General features: G+C 39.6%; 9 protein-coding genes and 1 non-coding gene across 10 annotated transcripts; 5 read left to right on the top strand and 5 right to left on the bottom strand.

Annotated features, from left to right (window-relative positions):
• Positions 1-190: 190 nt before the first annotated feature.
• On the bottom strand, positions 191-3,505 carry SPOG_04598 (GTPase Cwf10). The gene is made up of 4 exons (XM_013166597.1): positions 3,418-3,505; positions 3,020-3,379; positions 2,623-2,974; positions 191-2,576 (listed from the first exon to the last, which is right to left on the bottom strand). Exons 1-4 carry the CDS (start codon positions 3,438-3,440, stop codon positions 372-374), a joined length of 2,940 nt encoding a protein of 979 aa, XP_013022051.1. The 5' UTR covers positions 3,441-3,505; the 3' UTR covers positions 191-371.
• Positions 3,506-3,766: 261 nt separating this feature from the next.
• On the top strand, positions 3,767-5,757 carry SPOG_04599 (acetyl-CoA C-acetyltransferase Erg10). The gene is made up of 3 exons (XM_013166598.1): positions 3,767-3,880; positions 3,931-4,031; positions 4,169-5,757. The coding sequence occupies exons 1-3, from the start codon at positions 3,870-3,872 to the stop codon at positions 5,242-5,244; spliced, it is 1,188 nt and encodes a 395-aa protein (XP_013022052.1). The 5' UTR covers positions 3,767-3,869; the 3' UTR covers positions 5,245-5,757.
• A 193-nt stretch (positions 5,758-5,950) lies between these two features.
• Positions 5,951-9,400, top strand: SPOG_04600 (arginine specific carbamoyl-phosphate synthase Arg4; the record flags this gene model as incomplete). The annotated part of the gene is made up of 1 exon (XM_013166599.1): positions 5,951-9,400. The coding sequence occupies one exon, from the start codon at positions 5,951-5,953 to the stop codon at positions 9,398-9,400; it is 3,450 nt and encodes a 1,149-aa protein (XP_013022053.1).
• A 478-nt stretch (positions 9,401-9,878) lies between these two features.
• Positions 9,879-15,523, bottom strand: SPOG_04603 (glycerol-3-phosphate dehydrogenase Gpd1). The gene has a single exon (XM_013166602.1). The coding sequence runs from the start codon at positions 15,301-15,303 to the stop codon at positions 14,161-14,163; it is 1,143 nt and encodes a 380-aa protein (XP_013022056.1). The 5' UTR covers positions 15,304-15,523; the 3' UTR covers positions 9,879-14,160.
• SPOG_04601 (PWWP domain-containing protein) lies at positions 10,027-11,766 on the top strand (the record flags this gene model as incomplete). Its single annotated transcript, XM_013166600.1, has 2 exons — positions 10,027-10,045; positions 10,070-11,766. 2 exons carry the CDS (start codon positions 10,027-10,029, stop codon positions 11,764-11,766), a joined length of 1,716 nt encoding a protein of 571 aa, XP_013022054.1.
• Positions 12,334-13,299, top strand: SPOG_04602 (LYHRT protein). Its single transcript, XM_013166601.1, has 2 exons — positions 12,334-12,471; positions 12,549-13,299. Exons 1-2 carry the CDS (start codon positions 12,450-12,452, stop codon positions 13,115-13,117), a joined length of 591 nt encoding a protein of 196 aa, XP_013022055.1. The 5' UTR covers positions 12,334-12,449; the 3' UTR covers positions 13,118-13,299.
• A 1,722-nt stretch (positions 15,524-17,245) lies between the features above and the next one.
• On the bottom strand, positions 17,246-17,319 carry SPOG_16138. Its single transcript has one exon. It is a non-coding gene; the product is annotated as a tRNA-Asn (tRNA).
• A 141-nt stretch (positions 17,320-17,460) lies between these two features.
• SPOG_04604 (uncharacterized protein) lies at positions 17,461-18,272 on the bottom strand. The gene is made up of 2 exons (XM_013166603.1): positions 18,168-18,272; positions 17,461-18,067 (listed from the first exon to the last, which is right to left on the bottom strand). Exons 1-2 carry the CDS (start codon positions 18,215-18,217, stop codon positions 17,917-17,919), a joined length of 201 nt encoding a protein of 66 aa, XP_013022057.1. The 5' UTR covers positions 18,218-18,272; the 3' UTR covers positions 17,461-17,916.
• Positions 18,273-18,506: 234 nt separating this feature from the next.
• On the top strand, positions 18,507-21,308 carry SPOG_04605 (COP9/signalosome complex subunit Csn1). The gene is made up of 4 exons (XM_013166604.1): positions 18,507-19,159; positions 19,230-19,504; positions 19,591-20,334; positions 20,390-21,308. The coding sequence occupies exons 1-4, from the start codon at positions 19,117-19,119 to the stop codon at positions 20,540-20,542; spliced, it is 1,215 nt and encodes a 404-aa protein (XP_013022058.1). The 5' UTR covers positions 18,507-19,116; the 3' UTR covers positions 20,543-21,308.
• SPOG_04606 (prefoldin subunit 5) lies at positions 20,557-21,344 on the bottom strand. Its single transcript, XM_013166605.1, has 4 exons — positions 21,087-21,344; positions 20,931-21,040; positions 20,782-20,887; positions 20,557-20,719 (listed from the first exon to the last, which is right to left on the bottom strand). The coding sequence occupies exons 1-4, from the start codon at positions 21,271-21,273 to the stop codon at positions 20,652-20,654; spliced, it is 471 nt and encodes a 156-aa protein (XP_013022059.1). The 5' UTR covers positions 21,274-21,344; the 3' UTR covers positions 20,557-20,651.
• Positions 21,345-21,371: the final 27 nt, after the last annotated feature.

The raw sequence follows: 21,371 nt of genomic DNA on the forward strand, positions 1-21,371 counted from the left end.
AGCGGCAATTCAGAGTAAGTTATAAACTTTTATTGCATCTGCTTGATACAAGCTTCTTATCACAAGCAACCAAGCCGAAGCTGCAATGCACGAACACAGCATGCGTCTATTTTTAGTTTTATTGTACTTATGATACTCAATAAATAATTACTCATTTGACGCTTAGTACAAAGGCGAGACAAATGTTACAACAAGCATCTATTCTCCAAAATTATAATTTAGATAATTAAAATAGTAATTATTTGTTCATTCCTTCACTGCCCCATCTGTCTTTTAAAAATAAAACTGAAACCAACCAAACCTTGTCTTTCAAAATTAGTAAAGACTGAAGCATTTTTCAAACTACATAGTCATCTAATAATCCGTTTTTTTTAGAGAGAGAGAACAACATCTGCGTCTTTAAGTGAATCAATCATTTCCTGGTCGAAATATCTAGTAATAGCCACGTCCTCTGAAAGACCTTTTCTTCTGCGGGTCTTTACCAAGAAATCCCTCGCCAATTCAGCTCCCCTAGCAGTCTCCAAAGGTCTAGGCTTAATCGATTTATCTAATGGGTCCCCAGGAACAATCTCCCAATGATCAAATACTTGCTGACACATAGCTTGACCTTGGGTATGGACTCTCAAATCTGTTTCAAAACCGCAAGAATCAATGACAGGTATTAAGGCCTTAACTAAATATAGAGGAGAGCCAGGACGGGGTACATCCTGAAGTACATGTCCACGACGGCGCATTAAAAGATCGTAAATAACTGGTAAGCAGTCAGCAGGTGTATGTACTTCAATCATATAGACAGGCTCCATCAACCTTGGTGAAGCAGTTAAAAATGATGAGTAACAGACTCTTCGAGCCACAGGAATAATTTGACCTCCACCTCGATAAATTGGCTCTTGAGCTAAAACGGCATCCATAATCCGAAAGTTTGCATTACGGATAGTTTCATCGCACAAAGGTCCTTCTCTTGTTCCCCATTGAAATCCTTGTTTGATAAATTCTTTAACCTGACCCAGTGTCTTCTTGTCGACATCCATTTCTAGGGTATCGTCGCGCAATATGTTTGTACCCCGATCATCAGGCCCGAAAGCCCATATAGAACGAGATGCTAAAAGATCCCAATCATATTGTCGTTGGAAAAATTCGCTTGTACGTTTTTGAGGCCAATTTATTTTCACATGGCCATTTTCGATGTCGGATGCTATTCCTTTTTCTAAAGGTTCAACGATCATTGATAACCTATTCTTCCTATTTGGTGTCTCAGCAAAGCATTTCAAGCTTGAAACATCAACTACTGTCTCACAGAAGCGAGCTACTGGATCCGAAACTCGAATTTCAATTTCAGAATACAATACCCGTAAATCGTACAAAAGACAGTCCATATATAATTCACCAGTTCCGAAAATCGTATGCTCACCAGATTCTTCTACCTTTGTAATTGCAAGAGGATAGCTCTTATTGATTTTTCGAAGCCCATCAAGCATTTTTGGTAATTCTGACGGATTATACGGTTCCACAGCAACTTTAAAAATACTTTCCGACATGTGCGCTAGTGGCCTGAATATGTATAAATCATCTTGGACTCCTTCTGATACGATTGTAGCTGTTTTACTGATAGAGTTATCTACGCCAGCCAAAAGGACAAGCATTCCAGCTGTTGCTTCTTCAATGGGTACGCGATACCTTCCACCGGGTAAGCAAATTTCTTCAATATATGCTTTTGCCATATCCTCTTCGTCTTCAACGGAATAATTTTCTCCTAATACCTGAACCTTTTGCCCTTTTCTTACTTTTCCTGTATAAATACGTGCGAGAGCATAAAAGTTGTTTGCATCAACAGTATTGTATAGCTTCGTAACGTGAGCAATCATGGTTGAGTCCTCACGGTTCATTGACGTTAAAGAACCACCAATGGATGAATTTACAGGGCCGGTGTAAAATTGATTTGCTTTATGGCTAGCATTTTCTCGAGGAGAAGGGATGTGTCGCACAATAGATTCAACTAAACCAGTTGGGAATCCAAAAAACGAAGCACAAACAAGCTGCAAAAATGGTTTAGGTTCAAGCAAAAAGTCTTTTGGTTTCAAGAAAATATTTAAAGAACGTAATTGTCGCTTTAATTTTTCCTGTTCATCGGATATACTGAGTGTGTGGAGTTTGTACAAAGGCTCTAAAATAAAGTACACGAAGCTCCGAATACCAGTCGAAAGCTTTGTAAATTTTCTGCTTTCTCTATCGAAATAAATATTACCCCATAACCGTTTTGAAAAATCATCAAGGTCTAGTTTTCCATTTTTATCCAGGTACAGTTTAGCGAAACTGGCAAGCGTAAAGCAATATCCTAAATCAAATGAAGCAAAACACACATTACCGAGTTCAGGAGAGACTCGATGTTTGGGATCCATACTAATTTGACAAATACTGTCATTAACTTCATCAATAACATGTCGTAACTTATGATATGCGTCGTTGGGAGGAAGACGAAGCTCCAAAATCAATCTATCAATTTTATTCAAGACCAATACGATTGGCATATCATGAATGACAGCATGTCGTATAGCTCTCGTGGTATTGACCATAATCTAACTCAATAATTAGCACATATTAGAAATGAATCCAAACACTTACCCCTTCAATAACATCAACAACAATAACGACGCCATCAGCTACGGCCATAGGAGAAGCAATTTCATCGACAAAGTCAACATGACCTGGTGTGTCTAGACATTGGAAAGCATAAGACTTTCCTTGCATATTTTGTACAGCTAGGGTCATTGGGGTGCTCTTAATAGACATGACCCTTTGGCGTTCGAGATAGTGGGTATCTGTATAGCGGAGAGACCTTCGTTTTGGTGATCTCGTGTCTGGGTGCGTGTAGTATACCAGCAAATCTATTAATGCGGTTTTGCCATGATGAAGATGACCAGCAATGATAAAAGTTCGTACATCATCAGTTTGACTCAAAATATCGTATAAAAATCTAAAAGAGACGTTAATTTGACAGCCGCAAATGAATCCTACATACTCTTTCTTATAGACCGTATCGGGCACATTGCTCGTCTCGATCGCGACGCGTTTCTGACGAATTGGTTCAATAATAGGCTGCGTTAGAGGTTGAGTATCTTGTTCTTGTACGACAACATCAACCTCAGGACCATAAACCTCTTCAGCGCTCGGATAGTACTGCTTGTCCTCATGCAAAACAACTGCGTTTTGGGGTTCTGCAAGATTAAGTGCCATTTTTTCAACGCGCTCAACATCCTCTAAATCCTCTTCTTCCATCTCAGCCTCAAAACCAGGCACTTGAGCAACGGAAGGGCTGGGAACTTGAGGAATTTCGTCCAGTTCCTCATCTTCGTTCTCAGGTCCTATATAGTTACCAAATCTAAAAGGTTAATACTCCATAAAAGCAACTCTACATACTCGTCATATAAATCCTCGTCCATCTTTCTACTTTTGGCTTTCCAAGAAAAGGGCAGTACAGATGGTAACTACCCATTCAACGAAATAGAGATGTCTACCGATATCACAATTTAATTGTATCATAGGATACCGATGCTGTTTATTTTGAATTGCCGATAATGCTGTGGTACCTTAATAAACATTTATGAATGAAGCATTGATTCGCAATTATCTATAAAAAGGAAGCTGCTTGTGATTTCTTTACGCTCTTTGTTTTATTCTTGTCTCAAAAAAGAAAAGTGTAGGGCTTACAAACTAGCTTGCTTTTTTTTTTACCCTTTAGCGTATTTCGCTGGGAATCTTTAAACAGCAAGTGTCAGGATATATTTGTAAATTGACCGCTTCCAACTTTTACTCAAAGCCAACGCCAAAGAGACTTTATTTTTTCTTAGTTAATATTTATAAACATCATAATGGTGAACACGTAAGTGATTTTTTATATCTTGCTTTTCGCATGTGCTAACTTAAGATAAGCGACGTGTATATTGTTTCTGGAGTTCGTACCCCTATGGGTAGCTTTGGTGGTAGCCTTGCGTCTCTTCCTGCCACTAAATTGGGCGCAGTTGCCATCAAGGGTAAGTTTGTAATTTTGGCTGTCGCTCTTGATTTCAACGCGTATTTAGTGACGCGTCGCGTTTGTTCAAGAGCTTAGCACGAGATTATTGTTTTACTTATGGATTTAATATTTAAAGAATACTAACATATTGATTAGGCGCACTTGAAAAAGCAAAGATTCAAACTTCTGATGTTCAAGAAGTTTTCATGGGCAATGTCTTGTCTGCTAACCTCGGTCAAAACCCTGCTCGTCAGTGCGCTTTGGGTGCGGGATTGCCTGTCGACACCGTTTGTACCACTGTCAATAAGGTTTGTGCTTCCGGCATGAAGGCCACCATTCTTGGCACTCAAACTATCATGACTGGTAACGCAGACATCGTCGTCGTTGGCGGTGCCGAAAGCATGTCCAATACTCCTTACTACGCCACCAAGAGCCGTTTCGGTTCCAAGTTTGGCAACGTCGAGCTTGTTGATGGTCTCTTGCGTGATGGTTTGTCGGACGCTTATGATGGTCAATCTATGGGTAACGCTGCTGAACTTTGCGCAGAAGAACATAAGATCGACCGTGCTGCTCAAGATGATTTTGCCGTTTCTTCCTATAAACGCGCTCAAGCCGCTCAAGCATCTTCCGCTTTTGAAAACGAAATTATCCCTGTCGAGGTCTTTGGCGGTCGTGGTAAGCCCAACAAAATCATTTCTGAAGATGACGAGCCCAAGAATTTAAACGAAGAAAAACTTAAGTCTACTCGTCCTGTTTTCAAGGCTGATGGTACAGTGACCGCTGCCAACGCTTCCACGTTAAATGACGGTGCCAGTGCTATGGTTTTGGTCTCTGGTACCAAACTTAAAGAACTAGGATTGAAGCCTATTGCTAAAGTTCTTGGTTGGGGTGAAGCTGCTCAAAACCCTAATCGCTTTACTACCTCTCCTAGTCTTGCCATTCCTAAAGCTTTGAAGCATGCCAACGTTGAGCTTTCTCAAGTCGATTATTATGAAATTAATGAAGCTTTCAGTGTTGTCGGTGTTGCCAACACAAAGATTTTGGGCTTGAATGCTGAACGCGTCAACATCTACGGAGGTGGTGTTTCTATGGGCCATCCTTTGGGAAGCAGTGGCTCTCGAATCATTGTCACCTTGTCTAATGTGTTGGCTCAGAAAAATGCCAAGATTGGCGTTGCTGCTGTTTGCAATGGTGGTGGTGGTGCTTCTTCTTTTGTAATTGAGCGTGTTTAATCCATAGAACTGTTCTGTTGTCCCCATCTTTCACACTCGAATAGAACGATATATCCTTAATATCCTCGTGTAGAAGATTCATCTACCTGTATGAAATAATTCATTCTTTTCCTTTCGACTTCGTTGACATTCTTGATCCTTGTTTTTCCAAATACTCGTTAAAATGATCAAACTACTCTTCTCCTTTTGTGAAACGTAAACTTGTACGTCTTTTGCTAACTGAAGTTGAACCTTTTTCTTTTTATTTTTCGAAGCCTTGAAACACGTGCTTGTCATTATCAAAGAAATCTTAATTGCTATTGCTGAAATTTAACACCCATGGATGAATGTTTACATTGACTTGGGGTTGATTCTCCTAAGTTTACTTCCATTTACTTCTACTTTTTGAGAACCAATACATCCATCTCACATAGTGATTTTTCTTTGTAAGTATATCCCAATCCTATTTCCCTTTTTTTTTTCATTCATATAATACATCAATCTATAATTTTAAGGTGGTACGTTATACCTCACTATCAGTAATCTGACCTCTATAGAGAAAGAAGTCACACTTTACTGATCATCAAAGTTGACAAAACTCCTTTATAAACATATCAGTTTCCTTCTAGCATTGACCAGTCAATTTCAAGCCAAATAACTCAGTTTGATTCTTGGAGCATAGAACAAGCTTGGGTTGTAGGAAAATATGGCATTTTGGACGACATCAATGCGTCGTGCCATTCCAGGTATTTCCAAAAATGTCTTTGGAAATGGACGATGCTTAAGCTCGTTTGTATCAGTAAATAAAGGCACTGTTTCCAAATTAGCATCTCAAAAGCGTACTCTTAGCGTTTCTGCGATTGCTCGCAATGAACCCAATAAAGAAAAAAATGTGCCCGATGCCAGTGCTTACCTTCGCTCTGGTCATGTGAAAGCTATTCAACGTGAAAAAGTTAATAAGGTTATTGTTGTTGGCTCCGGAGGTATCTCTATCGGTCAAGCTGGTGAATTCGACTACTCTGGTGCTCAGGCCATTAAAGCTCTTCGTGAAAGCTCTGTTCACACTATCTTAATTAATCCTAATATTGCTACTATTCAATCTTCTCATGGACTTGCTGATGAAATTTACTTCTTACCTGTTACTGCTGACTACCTCTCCCATATTATTGAACGCGAACGTCCTGATGGTATTTTGTTGACTTTTGGCGGTCAAACCGCTTTGAACGTCGGTGTCCAATTGGATGACATGGGTGTATTTTCTCGCAACAATGTTAAGGTTTTGGGTACTCCTATCTCGACTCTGAAGACTTCTGAAGATCGTGATCTTTTCTCCAAGGCATTGAATGAAATCGATATCCCCATTGCTGAATCCACTGCCGTTGAATCTGTCGACCAGGCTCTTCAAGCTGCTTCTCAAGTCGGATACCCTGTCATTGTTCGTTCCGCTTACTCTCTTGGTGGTCTTGGTTCTGGCTTTGCCAACAACGAAGAGGAGTTGCAATCTTTGGCTGCTAAGTCGCTTTCCTTGACTCCTCAAATTCTTGTTGAAAAGTCTTTGAAGGGCTGGAAAGAAGTTGAATACGAAGTTGTCCGTGATGCAGCTAACAATTGCATTACCGTTTGTAATATGGAAAACTTTGATCCTCTTGGTATTCACACGGGTGATTCCATGGTCGTTGCTCCTTCTCAGACTCTTTCCGATGAAGAATATCACATGCTTCGTTCTGCCGCTATCAAGATTATTCGTCATTTGGGTGTCGTTGGTGAGTGTAATGTTCAATACGCCTTAAGCCCTGATAGCTTGGAATATCGTGTCATTGAAGTTAACGCTCGTCTTTCTCGCTCTTCCGCTTTGGCTTCTAAGGCTACCGGTTATCCCTTAGCCTATACAGCCGCCAAAATCGCTTTGGGTCACACGCTTCCTGAATTAACCAACGCTGTTACCAAGACTACCACTGCTAACTTTGAACCTTCTTTGGATTACATTGTCACCAAGATCCCTCGCTGGGATTTGAGCAAATTTCAATACGTTAACCGCGAAATCGGTTCTTCCATGAAGAGTGTGGGTGAAGTCATGGCTATTGGTCGTACTTTTGAGGAGTCTCTTCAAAAAGCCTTGCGCCAAGTTGATCCCTCTTTCTTAGGTTTTATGGCCATGCCCTTTAAGGATTTGGACCATGCTCTTTCTGTTCCCACTGATCTTCGCTTCTTTGCTGTTGTTGAAGCCATGCTCAATCAAAACTATTCCATTGACAGAATCCATGAGTTGACCAAGATTGATAAGTGGTTCTTAGGTAAGCTTGAAAATATGGCTGAAGTCTACAAGGAGCTTCAAGAGATTGGTTCTTTATATGGATTAAATAAGGAAGTCTTAACACGTGCTAAAAAGCATGGATTTTCTGATTTCCAAATTTCTAAACTCGTTGGTGCTACTGAAATGGAAGTTCGTGCTCGTAGAAAGCGTTATGACATTCATCCCTGGGTTAAGAAGATTGATACTTTGGCCGCAGAGTTCCCTGCTCATACTAACTACTTATATACCACTTACAATGGTTCTTCTCATGACGTTGATTTCAATGAGCATGGTACCATGGTTCTTGGCTCCGGTGTCTATCGTATTGGCTCCAGTGTTGAATTTGACTGGTGTGGTGTCTCTTGTGCTCGTACCTTGAGAGGACTTGGACGTAGCACCATCATGGTTAACTATAACCCTGAGACTGTTTCTACTGATTTTGATGAATGTGAACGTTTGTATTTTGAAGAACTTTCTTATGAACGTGTCATGGATATCTATGAGATGGAAAGTTCTAATGGTATCGTCGTTAGTGTGGGCGGTCAACTCCCTCAAAATATTGCCTTGAGATTACAAGAGACTGGTGCTAATGTGTATGGTACCGATCCGAAGATGATTGACTCAGCTGAAGATCGCCACAAGTTCTCTCAAATTCTCGATAAGATTGGTGTTGATCAACCCGCTTGGAAAGAGCTTACTTCTGTTGAAGAAGCTAGTGAATTCGCCAATAACGTAGGCTATCCTGTTCTCGTGCGTCCTTCCTATGTCTTGTCTGGTGCTGCTATGAATGTTATTCGTGATGAATCTACTTTGAAGAACAAGTTGGAGAATGCAGCTGCCGTATCTCCCGACCATCCCGTGGTTATTACTAAATTCATTGAAGGAGCTCGTGAGCTCGACGTTGATGCTGTTGCTTCCAAGGGCCAATTGTTGGTTCATGCCGTTTCTGAACATGTTGAAAATGCTGGTGTCCACTCTGGTGATGCCACTATTGCTCTTCCTCCTTACTCTTTGAGCACCGATATTATGGAGCGCTGTAGAGAAATTGCCCAGAAGGTTGCTAAGGCTTTCCATATTACTGGTCCTTATAACATGCAAATCATTTTGGCTGACAATGCTGAAACTGGCGTAAGTGACTTGAAGGTTATAGAGTGCAACCTTCGAGCTTCTAGATCTTTCCCTTTTGTCTCAAAGGCCCTTGGTGTAAACTTTATTGATGTTGCTACTCGTGCCATTATTGATCAAAATGTTCCTGCTCCTCGTGACTTGATGGCTATCCCTCGTGACTATGTGTGTATCAAGGTTCCACAATTCTCTTGGACTCGTTTGGCTGGTGCCGATCCATTCCTTGGAGTTGAGATGAGCTCTACTGGTGAAGTAGCCTGCTTCGGTAAAGATGTTAGAGAAGCTTACTGGACTGCTCTTCAATCTATGCAAAATTTCAAGATTCCTGTCCCCGGTCAAGGTATCTTATTGGGGGGTGACCGTCCTGAATTAAAGGAAGTTGCTGCTGATTTGCACAAGCTTGGTTACAAGCTTTACTCTGCCGATAAGGAAGTTTCCGAGGAACTGAAGCCCACTGAAGTGGATGTTATTGAGTTCCCTGTTGATGACAAGCGTGCTCTTCGTGCTGTTTTTGAGAAGTATAACGTTCGTTCTGTCTTCAATTTGGCTTTTGCCCGTGGTAAAGATATTTATGATAAGGACTATGTTATGCGTAGAAATGCCGTAGACTTCAACGTGACCCTAATTAACGATCCTAACTGTGCCAAGTTGTTTATTGACTCTCTTAAGCAGAAGCTTCCAGAGGCTACTTCAGAACAGAAGGCTATTCCTAACGAAGTTAAGAGATGGAGTGATTGGATTGGTAACCATGATCTTTAAAATCGAAATATTTGTTTAAAATGTTTTCAACTCTTTAATTTATTTTAACTATTCGGTAATAAGCAATGGTTGATCACATTTTGTATATCTAAAACTATTATTTTTCGTTTTTTCCCTACACTTCGAAATTGTTCGGAATTGTCTTCGTTAAAACGCCCTTCCTTGCTTTATGAAACATAGTTGAGGACGGCTTTGGTGATGTTTTAGACAGTTGCCTTTTGTTGGTGTGGTTCTTTGACCAACTTTTGCTTAAACCTAGATAATATACCTTGCGAAGGCTCTTCTATCTATCAAATTGGTTGTTTTTGTTTGTTCGAATAAAATCTCTATGTTGTTTAACTCGTTGATTTCCTTGTAGAGTTTGACGTTTAGATCTTGATTTCTATATTGGTTTTCGAGTCTATGTCTGTTGCTACCATCAACTCGTTTGGTTTCAATCAGGAATTATTTGTACTTTGTTTTTCATATATAACTTTCGGTAAATTAGTTTTAGGTAGCTCGCTTCGGTGTACCTTATACTTGTCAGTTTTGCACTTCCTGTGCTAGACGCATTTACGCTTACTGGTTGCATAATTTATCCTTCTACTAATATTTGAGAACACGACGTGAATCTCGAAATTGATAAAATGGAAGCATCGTCTGAAAGTAATGCACAACAAATGAATATAGAAAGGCAAGAAGAGAAGGCTGCACCTGTTGAGGACACAAAAGAAGCACTGACTCCAGTTTCTGGAGAAAACCCAGAGGAATCAGAGACTAAGGAGGTTGAAGATGCTCAGAAAGAGAGTGAAAACGATCATGAACCCCAGGAAGACGTTGAAGCGAAACTTGAAGAAGCTCCCGAACAAGAAAATGGCGCATCTTCTGACAAACAGGAATCAACGGTTACTGAGGAAGAGCCTAAAGAAAACGGAGCCACTGCAACAGAAGAGGATTCCAAGACATTGGAAAACAAACAAGAGGAGTCCTCTCCAGAGTCGAACGAAGATCAATCGACGGAGAAGCAAGAGTCTGAAGGTACTGCCAAGTCAGCCGCTAAAAATGCCGCGAAGCAGAAGAGCGGGGAAAAGCAAAATGTTGAATACAAATCTGGCATGCGTGTTTTAACTAAGCTCGCCGGCTTCCCCTGGTGGCCTAGCATGATCATTACAGAAGACAAAATGACTTCTGTTGCTTTGAAGAGCAAGCCTAAGCGTGCTGAAAATTATTACCCTGTAATTTTCTTTCCTAATAAAGAATACTTATGGGCTAGTCCTGATGCTTTATGCCCATTAACCGAAGATGCAATTTCTGAATTCCTTGAAAAGCCTAAACCCAAAACTGCTGGTTTAATCAAAGCTTATAAAGTAGCTCAGGCCACTAAGAATTTACAAGATGTTTCTCCTCCTCCTTCTGACGTTGAAGAGTCTGAAGAGGAATCTGAGGAGGACGAACAGGAGGAATCTGAAGCTTCTGTCGACGAAGAAGAGGAAGAAGAAGAATCGAAGCGGACGACTCGAACCAGTGCTAGACGAGGAGGTAAGAGAAATACAAAAAAGACCGTGTCTTTTGATCCTTCCTTGGATGCTTCTCGTAGAAAACGCTCTTCTACGGAAACTGCATCACCTAGTGCAAAGAGAACTCGAGCTTCTCCTAGAAAAGGTTCCCAGCAGGTGAAAAAGACGGTTGCTCCTGTGAAGAAGAAGGCCAAGAAAGACGAAGAAGAAGAGGAGAAAGAGGAAAAAGAAGAAAGCCCTGAAGTAAGCGAGGAAGAAGCGGCTGAACGTACTTATAAATCCAGGGAACAATCTCTGTTGTTTCTTCGTCACAAATTGCAAAGTAGTCTTTTGGCACCAAATGCAGACTTGTCCAAGCAAAATTACGAGATAATTCGTGGATATCTTGAGAAGCTTTCCACATTCCAGGGATTAGACGTTACGCTGGTCCAAAACACAAAGATTGCAGTTGTTTTGAAGAAAATCTATGCTTTAACAGAGTTACCCGGAGATCAAGAACAACCTATAAAGGATATTTGCCAGGAACTTCTTGAAGATAAATGGAAACCCATTATGCAGGCCATTTCTCAGCAAAAGCAATCGCCAGCTGAGGCCACGTCTGAGACTCCAGAACCAATAGCCGAACAAGCCGAGGAGGTGAAGCCTGTTGAAAATAACGATAAAGAAGAAAAGAAGGTAGAAACCAAAGAATCGAAGGAATCTTCTCAAGATCTGAGTGAAAAGGTGGAAAGTTCACCCGAGTCTAATGAAAAGTCAGAACAAGAAGCTTCGGATTCAAAAGATATATCCATGACAGATGTCTCTCCTTCTACTGAAGCATCAGCCCCAAGTGATTCTCAAAAGCCAACGGAGGAACAAAAAGAACCTTAAGCTTGAAAGGGAACTAAGTATGTAAAAAATAGTCATTAATCGGATGACTCCGTCGCTCAAAGTTGGTTTCTGGGAAACTAATTTTGTTTATTGAGATTTTTTGATGATTAGATAAAAATGAAATTTTGATGCTTTCGTGAATTGGGTATCGTAATTACATTCTTGCTTTTAAAGGAATAATAGAACTTGACTCTTTTCAAGGAAACATCAGCTTATAAAAAGAGTAGCAATTTAAGGCATAGAATGATAGTAGTTAAAGTGCTGTAGCTTGAAAGACAGCTTTTCGTGAAAAGCATTCAAATGGTGAAGAATGCCTGATAGACGAACCGAAGAGAGTACTAACAGGGAGTCAGCTATGTAAATCAAGCAAAGGATGAAACTAACACAGGAAAAAGAATGGAGATGCCGAACGTTTGAATGGCCGTGTCTCTTGTCAATTTTAGAAAAACAAGAATTTAAATTGTCGTCAAACAGGATATAAGTATCCTTCAAATGACTAAATATTATTTTAAATTAAGAAACTAAACATTAAACAAGAACGAAAAGGATAGGAAGGTCGTTAGAGAACGTATATCGAAAATTTTTCTTTGCTTATTCCACACACTTGCAAACAGCAACTTGACACTAGTTACAAGAATCATTTGAGAAAAGTCAAGAAAAGCAACTAATAAAGAAGTAAAAATATGGTTTCTTTTTGCTGTGAAGGTAAATATTTAATCCTAGGAAAAGAAAAATGACAGGAAATCGGTGAAAGTGAGAAAGGCTAACAACTTCAATTATAGTTTGTCAAGATATTGTGAAGAAGCCAAAACTCGATCAACATCGTTCTCGTTGCCATGGAGCATACTTCACGTGCATCGACTGCAATACGACTTTTGACGGGACTGATTATCGTTCTCACTCTTCTTGTATGACAGAGGCACAGCGATATCAGAAGGGCCTTTACCGTCCAACGAAAAAAGAACTGAAAAAAACAAATCAGCAAAGTAAAAGTATAAACGGTAATGCTCCTGCTGACAAGAATGGCACCGAAATAAAAGAAACACCAGAGTCCAAGGAGCAAGTTTCCTCTCCTTCAAAGAAGCGGTCGTCTTCCTCTGATGATTCTTCGGAAGAGAAAGGTAAGAAGAAAAAGAAACCATCTTCCGGCGATAAGAATGCCTCTCCCATCGAGCAAATGCTCTCGCTGTGCGAAAAGGATGGAAAGGAGTCTCTATACAAGCTTGTAAAGAAGCATAACAAAAATGCTTCTAAGGAGAAGACATTGGAATTAAAGGATATTATGAAACAACTCACAGTATCCAAAGATGCGAACGGCGTTTACTTGCTTAATGCTGTATCTACAGAATAAGAAAGTTACAAAAAAAAGTGCAAGCAATGAGAACGGGTGCTTGTTCAAGGTAATTAAATTAGGAACTTACAAAAATTGGGATTAGAGGAATGGATTACAATAGAAAAAGGATTTCAGGCTGGAGGCATACCACCCCAAAAGGGAGAAGCTACTCAATTTTGCCCGTAAAGTATCATTTATTGTATGTAGGCATTACCAACTGTTCACCGAGACAAAAGAATTGCAGACCAAACTAAGCAGTCTTAGTTACCCATGAACTTGTACTTCCGACGACACACAACAAAAGGTACTATTTCCTTTCTCATTTAACGAAATAAACCATTACCACTGCTCATCAACGATAAGAACAGAACAAGATTCACCAACTCCTACCATTTCATTCAGTATCAACAGTCTAAGCTAGTTCAATCTACAACCACCACCATCATTGAAATAGGAGAACCTCATCCATTTGAATACAAACACATAGCTTTTTTCATATCAGCACCAGAAAATGGCACATACCTTAAGCTATCTTTACGATGACAACAATATACTGTGAATATTAGTCACAAAAAAATCGATTTCGATTTATACATAATAAATAACATCAACAATGGACAAAGATATATAATCATTTCTCTTAGTCGTTAACAAAGTGTGAAGAACATGGATATCATAAAGACCTTCTTCCTTCACCCATGCAATTTTTTATGGCTCTATACTTGATAGGACACCATAAATATCAAGAAGTCTCTATTAATAACGGGGATTGGTTTAACGTCTCTTCCACTAAATATGCGCGATGCTTACGAGGGGGGAAACGAATGATAAAAGCAACGAAAAATCAATCAATGCGGAAAATAACCAACTACCAGCCAAAAGCTATGGTAATGAAAAGTGTGCATCAAAAGAAAACTAACCATATGTTCAAGACTGATAGAAATCAACGTGCAACCTCAAACAACACCCCCTTTTGGAACTGATAAGCGTTACGCGTCAGGATGAGGAATGGTATCCTTTTCCACACACAGAGAAAACAAAAGGGATCATAGCGAAACCGTTTACTCGGTTTCAGTACCACCTTCGTTTTCGGATTCTTCCTTCAAGGGTTGAAGGACTTGAATCAAGCCCTTAGGGTCCATGTTTTCGTAGCAAATGTTGTAGACAGAGTGGAACAAGGGGAACTCGTTGACCATGTCCTTGGTGGAAAGGAATTCGTGGACTTCCTTAGCAGTAGAAGCACCTTGCAAAAGTTGACCGCCCAAAAGTTCCTTTTCAAGAACTTCAATGGGCTTACCAGACTTAACATAAGCCTCGGCAACGCGGTTGTTACGACCACCCAAACAAGAGGTGACCAAGTCGGCAATACCACAAGATTGTTCAACCATAGTACCCTTCTCACTATCGAAGAAGGTGGTAGCAAACTTTTGCATTTCCAACAAGCCACGACGCATGATGGCAGACTTGGTATTACCACCCCATTCCAAACCGTCGGCGAAACCGACAGCCATGGCGACGATATTCTTCAAAGCACCACCGAGAGCGACACCGGCAACATCATCGACGGAGACGACCGAGAAGTAAGGACGGTCGAAAACAGCAACGATTTGCTCGGCAGAAATAACGGGATTAGGGGGGTTGTAACCAATAGTGGTCTCACAGAATTGCTCCTTGGCAACTTCGTTGGCGACGTTAGCACCGGAAAGGACACCACAGTAAATGCCAAGCTTCTCACTGATGACATCAGAGAAAAGGCGGACACCGTCCTTGCCAACGGAAACACCCTTGATACAAGAAATACCGACAGCATTAGGACGAAGGTGACCAGACATTTGGTCGCAGACACGCTCGATAAATTGGTGAGGGACAACAAAGACCAAAACGTCAGAGCGACGAGCAACTTCACGGACATCGGGGACAGCGATGACGTTAGGAGGGCATTCGACACCAGGAAGATACTTGACGTTTTCGTGGGTCTCGTTAAAGACTTCAGTAAGCTTTCTCTTTTCACCCTTGTGTTCGATTTCTTCTTCAAAAACCCACATACGGACCTTGGAACGGAAGTGGTGACCGTGAGCACGGGCGTTTTCACCGCAGATCTTGGCGATGGCGGTACCCCAGTTACCAGAACCGACAACACCAACGGCCAAACGCTTCTTGGGAGCTTGGTCTAAATTAGCACCAGTAGCGTGAGGAAAAGACATTTTTTAAACTAGTAGTTGATGAATAGAAACGTTAAATTAAAAAACTCGTGAAATGAACAACAAAAACAATTGAACTTGGAGGAAAGAAGAAAGAACCGACAACGAAACGCTAAAAGCAAGAAACCTGAATCTTTCGTTGATGAGGCAGATTGTAAAGAAAGATCAGGGAAATGCCATGCTTTTATATTTGTGAGCATACGCCATGTTTAGGTCCGAAGGAGTGACGTCAAAAGTTGAGTTTTTACTAGATGTTCCAAATCAAGCCAAAACGTCATGAATGTGATATCAAAGCATACACAGGAAGAAACCATACAATCGCTTTTCTACGTCATGTCCGCTTGATATAGAAAAAGGTGAAAAAGCGGCAAGAATTTTTACGAGCTGCAACGAACCGTAGCGAGGGGAAGATGTTTTGAGAACGAATGGTGAACTAGTATTGCCAGGGCAGGCAGGTAGGTTTCAAAGGGAAACAATAAATTAAATTAAATCAAATTAAAATAAAAAGAAAAAGCTAAAGTGAGAAAGGTTATTTTTCACTGTATCTTTATTTGCTATTTTCATTGAGATCTACTGTCTAGCGGTGGTGGGTGGTGGGTTCAGTAGTGCTATTACATGAAATGCGACAAAACATCCCTTTCCTTGTTGGTTGGGAGATTTGGCTTATTTGAAGGTGTTTGGTTCAACAAACATAGTCCGACTCCGATTTCTCTGCTTCTTGCTTGATTTTTCTTCTATTCCTTTGTTTGCAATCGAAATCCCGTCTTACCTTTGTTTACTTTCCCTTCCTATTCGCACTCTGTCTAATTGGTTGCAATGCTGAATCAACCTTTTTTTCACTGATTCCTTTTCTGCACTACTTACTACTGTTGCGTTCTACAAGCATGGTGGAGTGTTTCGTTTACGTAGTGCGCAGCGACTCCTTCAAATACCTTGTAGGAAACTCTTCACTGCGGTGATTTATCAGCAAGCCAATCAGCGGGCTGAATCCGTTATCGATAAGGAACAATCAGGGAACATATGGATTTTCAGGACTGGAAAAACTTTTAGTCTATTTTTCCTTTGGAGTTTATGAGTGGTTACATTGTATCATGATTTTATTACAGTTTCTGAATATGGGACTCGTTAAAGGCATTTTAAGAGTACTACTACAGTAAAAAAAAGGGAAAAGTATTCACTCATCATCATATCACTCCTTGTTGTCACTCACTCTTCATTCTTCTCAATTCGTTCCCTTACGTTGCTGCCGCTGAAAGTTTTGGTTCGGCTTTATTTTTTTCTTTGTGAAAGATCGTCTTTGGAACGCTTTCTAGACTTCTCGCTCGCTGTATTTTACGTTTTCATCCCTTCTGCGACGATCTTTAAGGTTCTTACATCGCACCTTGAATTTACATCGGTCCACTCAACGTTACACTATGTTATGATACATCATTCCATTTCACTAAAAACTTCTCTGGAAAAAAAAGGAAATGATCCAGGGGAACTGGAACCATTTAACGAGTTCCTTTGCAATCCTTCAAGATATGCAAAACAAACCGATTCGATATTCTATTCTTTCGTTATATATTTCATGTACGCTTTTCTTTTACGATTTCTTTTCGAGAAGGAACGTTTGTTTGTTTATTTAGTTTTTATTATTTCCCTGGTTTTTTTTTTTTTCGACTTTGTTCTTTCTTGTTTACGTGTATGTTTATTTATTTTTACTTTTGAGAATGTTATATTCCTTTATACATTTATGTTTATTATTGTAAAAAGTATGTATTCTTTGTCGATCCATCCTATTCCACTCTGAACTTTTCATATGCAGCTTGCTGGAAAAACAAAAGAACAAAACACAAAGGAGAAAAATAAAGAAAAAGCTCCCCTAAAATTAAAAAAAAAAAAAACAAAGCCAAGAGAATCCATGCAGCTTATATTAAAAATATAATGCTGGTTGTAAAAACAACGGTCAGAGAGGGACTCGAACCCTCGACCTCATGATTAACAGTCATGCGCACTAACCAACTGTGCTATCCGACCTTGTTGGTACTTTGATCTCAATATAACTATTCTTTCGTATGAAAAGGTTTAGGTTGGAATTATAGAGGTTGATGAATACAGGAAAGAAGAAATGGATATTTCTTTTCTTAATGTTTTTTAGTTGTATCAACTGTCTACTCACCGAAATTATTTCCTTTAAAAACAAAAAAAAAAACATTTCTATACATTTCATTTGCTACGATCCAGCTGCTTTTCTCTTAAGAACCCATTCATCAAAACAATCCCTTCCTTCTTGGGCGATTCCAACAAAAGGACATTTCACTTTCCGGATGCTTCCATCCACTAATGAGAAGCTCTTGTTTCTAAGACAGAAAGCTGCTGTCTCGTTTTGTTCATCTGTTTATTTGATTCGCTATCACGCATTTTTGTTCGTTTGCTCATCCCACTATCTCTAGAAAATGGCATTTTGACATGTTTATAGGGGAAAGATAATTTTGAATTAGTTTAGGCACGTTTCTTCCCAACCTTTCTTTCATTCTCATTCTCATTTCCGCTTGAGGATCCTGGACAGACCAACAATCGCATCATTTCGCCTCTTGTACAATCTCGAAGTAGGGTTCCACTGCTTGGATCTTCCTAGCAAATCACACAACATTTTTGTCGAATTGCTTTTCCCTTACGTTGTACAGATGCTGGTGTTGAACCTTTCGAACGACCATATTCAACCTTCTCTTTAGTATGTGCAGCTAGCATGGGCTCTTCATGTTGATTTATATAACTTCTAAAACTATAATTGCATCCAATGTTAGAATCCTTCCTACTTTCGGTGAATCGCAATCCATCACCCAATGTTTACAAACATGTTCCCAATCACATTGTTTACATACTCATCGCGGGCTCTTTCAACAGAAATGTTTTCTTGCAATTTACTATCCATTGAATAATGGTCCTTTCTTCTCGAAATCGATTATTTCTCACTATTTGGAGTCGTCTGTAATGAGCAACATTCATCTTTCTCCTCAAAGCGCCATGTCCTTCCAGGTCGTTGAACTCAATTTACGGTCCTACTGCGTCGGCTTACATCATGTGCGTTGGAGTTTGTAGGTAAATAAATAAACCAAGAAAAAGTCCATTTCAAAATAATTCTAATAAAGGCTCCTGAGCCTATATGCTTTTCTCAACGTAAACATTTTTCTTTTTATTAACTTGAAATTAACTTTTCCTGAAATGTTCCAACAGATCTACTTTTTAGAATTCCCCCTCTGTAGAATTGCTTCAGGCTAGATATTGTTTCGTTTGCATCCACTTCATTTCTTTCATATATTTCTTCACTAATAGACGGATCTTTTCTATGTTTCATTCTCTTCATTGTTTCTTTCTCCGTGATCCTCTGTAGCAGTAGAAAAGCTGCTTTCTCTACCTGCTTCTCAATTCATCGCGGCGTCTGTTGAAACTTTCCCATGTGCATTTTTCTTCTGTCTCCTTTCTTTTAAAATATTATACCATAAACACTTTACTCAATCTATCCAATTAGTATCTAACTCTACAGTCCTTACTCGTAGAAACCTCCACAACAAGAAATCCCAAACTGAGCGAATTTTTTTTTCCTTTTTATGACAAAATAAGAAAAAGAAAATTTGTTAGTACACGTGCGTTTGCTCCTCTGGTTTGGATTTTATTTTAACCAACTTTATCCTGGCGGACTCTACTACCATCAATTCACGCAAAAATCACCACCTGACTGGAAAAAGTGATTCGTCTATTTCTTTGCTTTACTCTTTTTTTGAAGACTACAGACATAAGATATAGTGCCTTATTGGAAGCCTGCATTCTCCAATGGACACGGCAGATTTGGAAAAGTATTTGAATCAGTATGGAGGTATGTTTCCTGCAATGCTAAAGAAAAAGCCATTCATTTCTATTTTACCAACCATATTTTGATATTTTAGTTTGGCCAAGAATTTTTCGGGCACTGTTCATTGCTCGCACTCATGAAGCTTTCAGGTCGTTTTGCTCTCAATATGCACTCAAAGAGATTAAAGCAAAAACTTACAACTTGGAGTTGTACACATCTGTTTTTTCCGAATTTTCAAACGACTTCCGCGAAGAACAATTCGACTTGTCATGGATCGACAGTGTCACGTATCATCGAAAGCAAAACCTCGACCATCTAACGAAAGAACTAAAATCATATAAAAATAATTTAATCAGAGAGTCAATTCGGGTATGTACTTGCGAAAAAGTCGTTTATTTTAGTTTCTATGCTTGTTGCGCACTCCTTTGCCAAAGAAATACTAATTCCACATTTAGTCGGCACAGCTCGACTTGGCATCTTTCTTTGCCGACTTGGGCCAGTTTGAAAGCGCTCTTCGTGCCTACGCAAAAGTCAGAGAATACTGTACTAACGCTGGTCAAATTGCCCACTTATCGCTAGAGTTGATGAGAGTGTCCATCTGGATGGAAAACTACTCTCACGTCCTTGCTTTTGGATCTCGTGCCAAATCAACCCTTACGGCTGCCGTGGAGCTCAAGAGCACTGTTTATGCTTATTGTGGATTGGCACATATGTATCTGGGAGATTATAAATCTGCCTTACAGCACTTTATACAAGTCGAACCTGATTTCTCCGACATCCTCTTGACAAAAACAGATGTATCTACTTATGCTTCTCTTTGTGCTTTAGTATGTTGGGACCATAACGAACTTATAGAACAACTGAATGAAGACGAAATATTTAATGCTTTATCAGATCTGAACCCCTCTTTACGAAAATGTATGTACTTTATGGGACAGCGGAACTACAGCTCTTTATTTGAAACTCTTCAAACCAGCTTTCCAGAATATGCATTGGACATGTACCTGGCTCCTCATTTACTCACATTTATGTCTTTGGTCCGTGAACGTTCGTTGGTTGATTATTTATTTCCCTATAGCGCTATTCCTATGAAGAAAATTGCCTCTGATTTTCACGTTGACTTATCCTTCATTGAAGATTTTCTACTACAGATGGTGGAAGCGCAAAAACTAGATGCCAAAATTGATTCTCTGAATAAGGTAAGCATCCTCTAATAACATGTCATGGTGTATGTATGCTAACAACCATCTCTAGTGTGTTTATATGGAATCTTCATTAGAAGGCGAGCGCTTTCAAGAAATTCAAAACATCGCTGAAAACACACACATTTATAGCAAAGCTATTCATTTACAGACTATGAATACTTTCAACAAAACCACGGACGATGAATCTACTACGCATACTTAATATCTTCCTGTTGATTGAGACATAATCGTTCTTCATTTATGCATAACGCCAAACCTCCATGAAAAATCAAGTTTTCATAATAAATTTCATGACTATCATACTATTGAAACTAAGTTGACGCCGAAGCGTTTTTGGTGCTTTGCTCAGTAGCTTTTTGTTGCATGACAGATTGAACAGCTACACATAGAGTTTTCGTTAATAAATCGTTCCATCATAAAGAAAAAGGAATCCTATCTTACCTCGAATCTGAGAAGACTTGGCTTCAACGGCACTGCTGATGCTTTCAATACTGTTTTTCAAATATTCGCACTTTCTTTGATAGTACTCGATCGCATCAGGAGCTCTCTGAAATCAACCATTAGTCACGAATTCATCGTATTTTCTTTACCTTCTCTACAAAGTATCCTGTTCCAATGTCAATCAATACTTTCCTGTTGCCCAGTTTTAGCTTGCCGGGCACATAGAGACTAGTTGTAAGAGGAACGAGCATATCTCTCTCTGATATTTTGCTTGTTAGTAACAGGATCATAAATGAATCTTTTACCTTCATTTTCCGCCTTTACTGTTTCCTTTATGCTATGAAGGCAACCAAGAAATTTTACATGTGCACGTCCTAATTGAGCATATGAACTTGACAGGTATTCCAGCTCAGTATTAAGCTGCTTAATAACCTCCGCTAATTGCTCTAAACTAAGAGACGCTAGATTAATCGACTTTGAACCTTCTGCCATATTGATCCTTTCATGTTACTAAAATTCCAAGTGCCTTCTTAAACTAAATCTGCGTTCCAGCACGCTAAACAACAAACCAAGTAAATGATTAGTGTCAG

Source organism: Schizosaccharomyces cryophilus (genome assembly GCF_000004155.1).
Source record: "Schizosaccharomyces cryophilus OY26 unplaced genomic scaffold supercont4.1, whole genome shotgun sequence".
NCBI lineage: Eukaryota > Fungi > Ascomycota > Schizosaccharomycetes > Schizosaccharomycetales > Schizosaccharomycetaceae > Schizosaccharomyces > Schizosaccharomyces cryophilus.

Excerpts from the sequence above, each read along its gene's own strand:
- SPOG_04602 (XM_013166601.1), top strand. The coding sequence starts at position 12,450 with ATGGTTTCTTTTTGCTGTGAAG. Across the intron at positions 12,472-12,548 it reads GGTTTCTTTTTGCTGTGAAG|TTTGTCAAGATATTGTGAAG; the intron begins GTAAATATTTAA and ends CTTCAATTATAG.
- SPOG_04606 (XM_013166605.1), bottom strand. The coding sequence starts at position 21,273 with ATGGCAGAAGGTTCAAAGTCGATTAATCTAGCGTCTCTTAGTTTAGAG. Across the intron at positions 21,041-21,086 it reads AGTAAAGGCGGAAAATGAAG|AGAGAGATATGCTCGTTCCT; the intron begins GTAAAAGATTCA and ends GCAAAATATCAG. Across the intron at positions 20,888-20,930 it reads CAGGATACTTTGTAGAGAAG|AGAGCTCCTGATGCGATCGA; the intron begins GTAAAGAAAATA and ends GGTTGATTTCAG.
- SPOG_04604 (XM_013166603.1), bottom strand. The coding sequence starts at position 18,217 with ATGGATAGTAAATTGCAAGAAAACATTTCTGTTGAAAGAGCCCGCGAT. Across the intron at positions 18,068-18,167 it reads GTTGAAAGAGCCCGCGATGA|TTTTAGAAGTTATATAAATC; the intron begins GTATGTAAACAA and ends ATGCAATTATAG.
- SPOG_04603 (XM_013166602.1), bottom strand. The coding sequence starts at position 15,303 with ATGTCTTTTCCTCACGCTACTGGTGCTAATTTAGACCAAGCTCCCAAG.
- SPOG_04605 (XM_013166604.1), top strand. The coding sequence starts at position 19,117 with ATGGACACGGCAGATTTGGAAAAGTATTTGAATCAGTATGGAG. Across the intron at positions 19,505-19,590 it reads TAATCAGAGAGTCAATTCGG|TCGGCACAGCTCGACTTGGC; the intron begins GTATGTACTTGC and ends TTCCACATTTAG. Across the intron at positions 20,335-20,389 it reads AAATTGATTCTCTGAATAAG|TGTGTTTATATGGAATCTTC; the intron begins GTAAGCATCCTC and ends AACCATCTCTAG.
- SPOG_04599 (XM_013166598.1), top strand. Across the intron at positions 4,032-4,168 it reads GGGCGCAGTTGCCATCAAGG|GCGCACTTGAAAAAGCAAAG; the intron begins GTAAGTTTGTAA and ends CATATTGATTAG.
- SPOG_04598 (XM_013166597.1), bottom strand. The coding sequence starts at position 3,440 with ATGGACGAGGATTTATATGACGA. Across the intron at positions 3,380-3,417 it reads GACGAGGATTTATATGACGA|ATTTGGTAACTATATAGGAC; the intron begins GTATGTAGAGTT and ends TTAACCTTTTAG. Across the intron at positions 2,975-3,019 it reads GATACGGTCTATAAGAAAGA|ATTTTTATACGATATTTTGA; the intron begins GTATGTAGGATT and ends CGTCTCTTTTAG.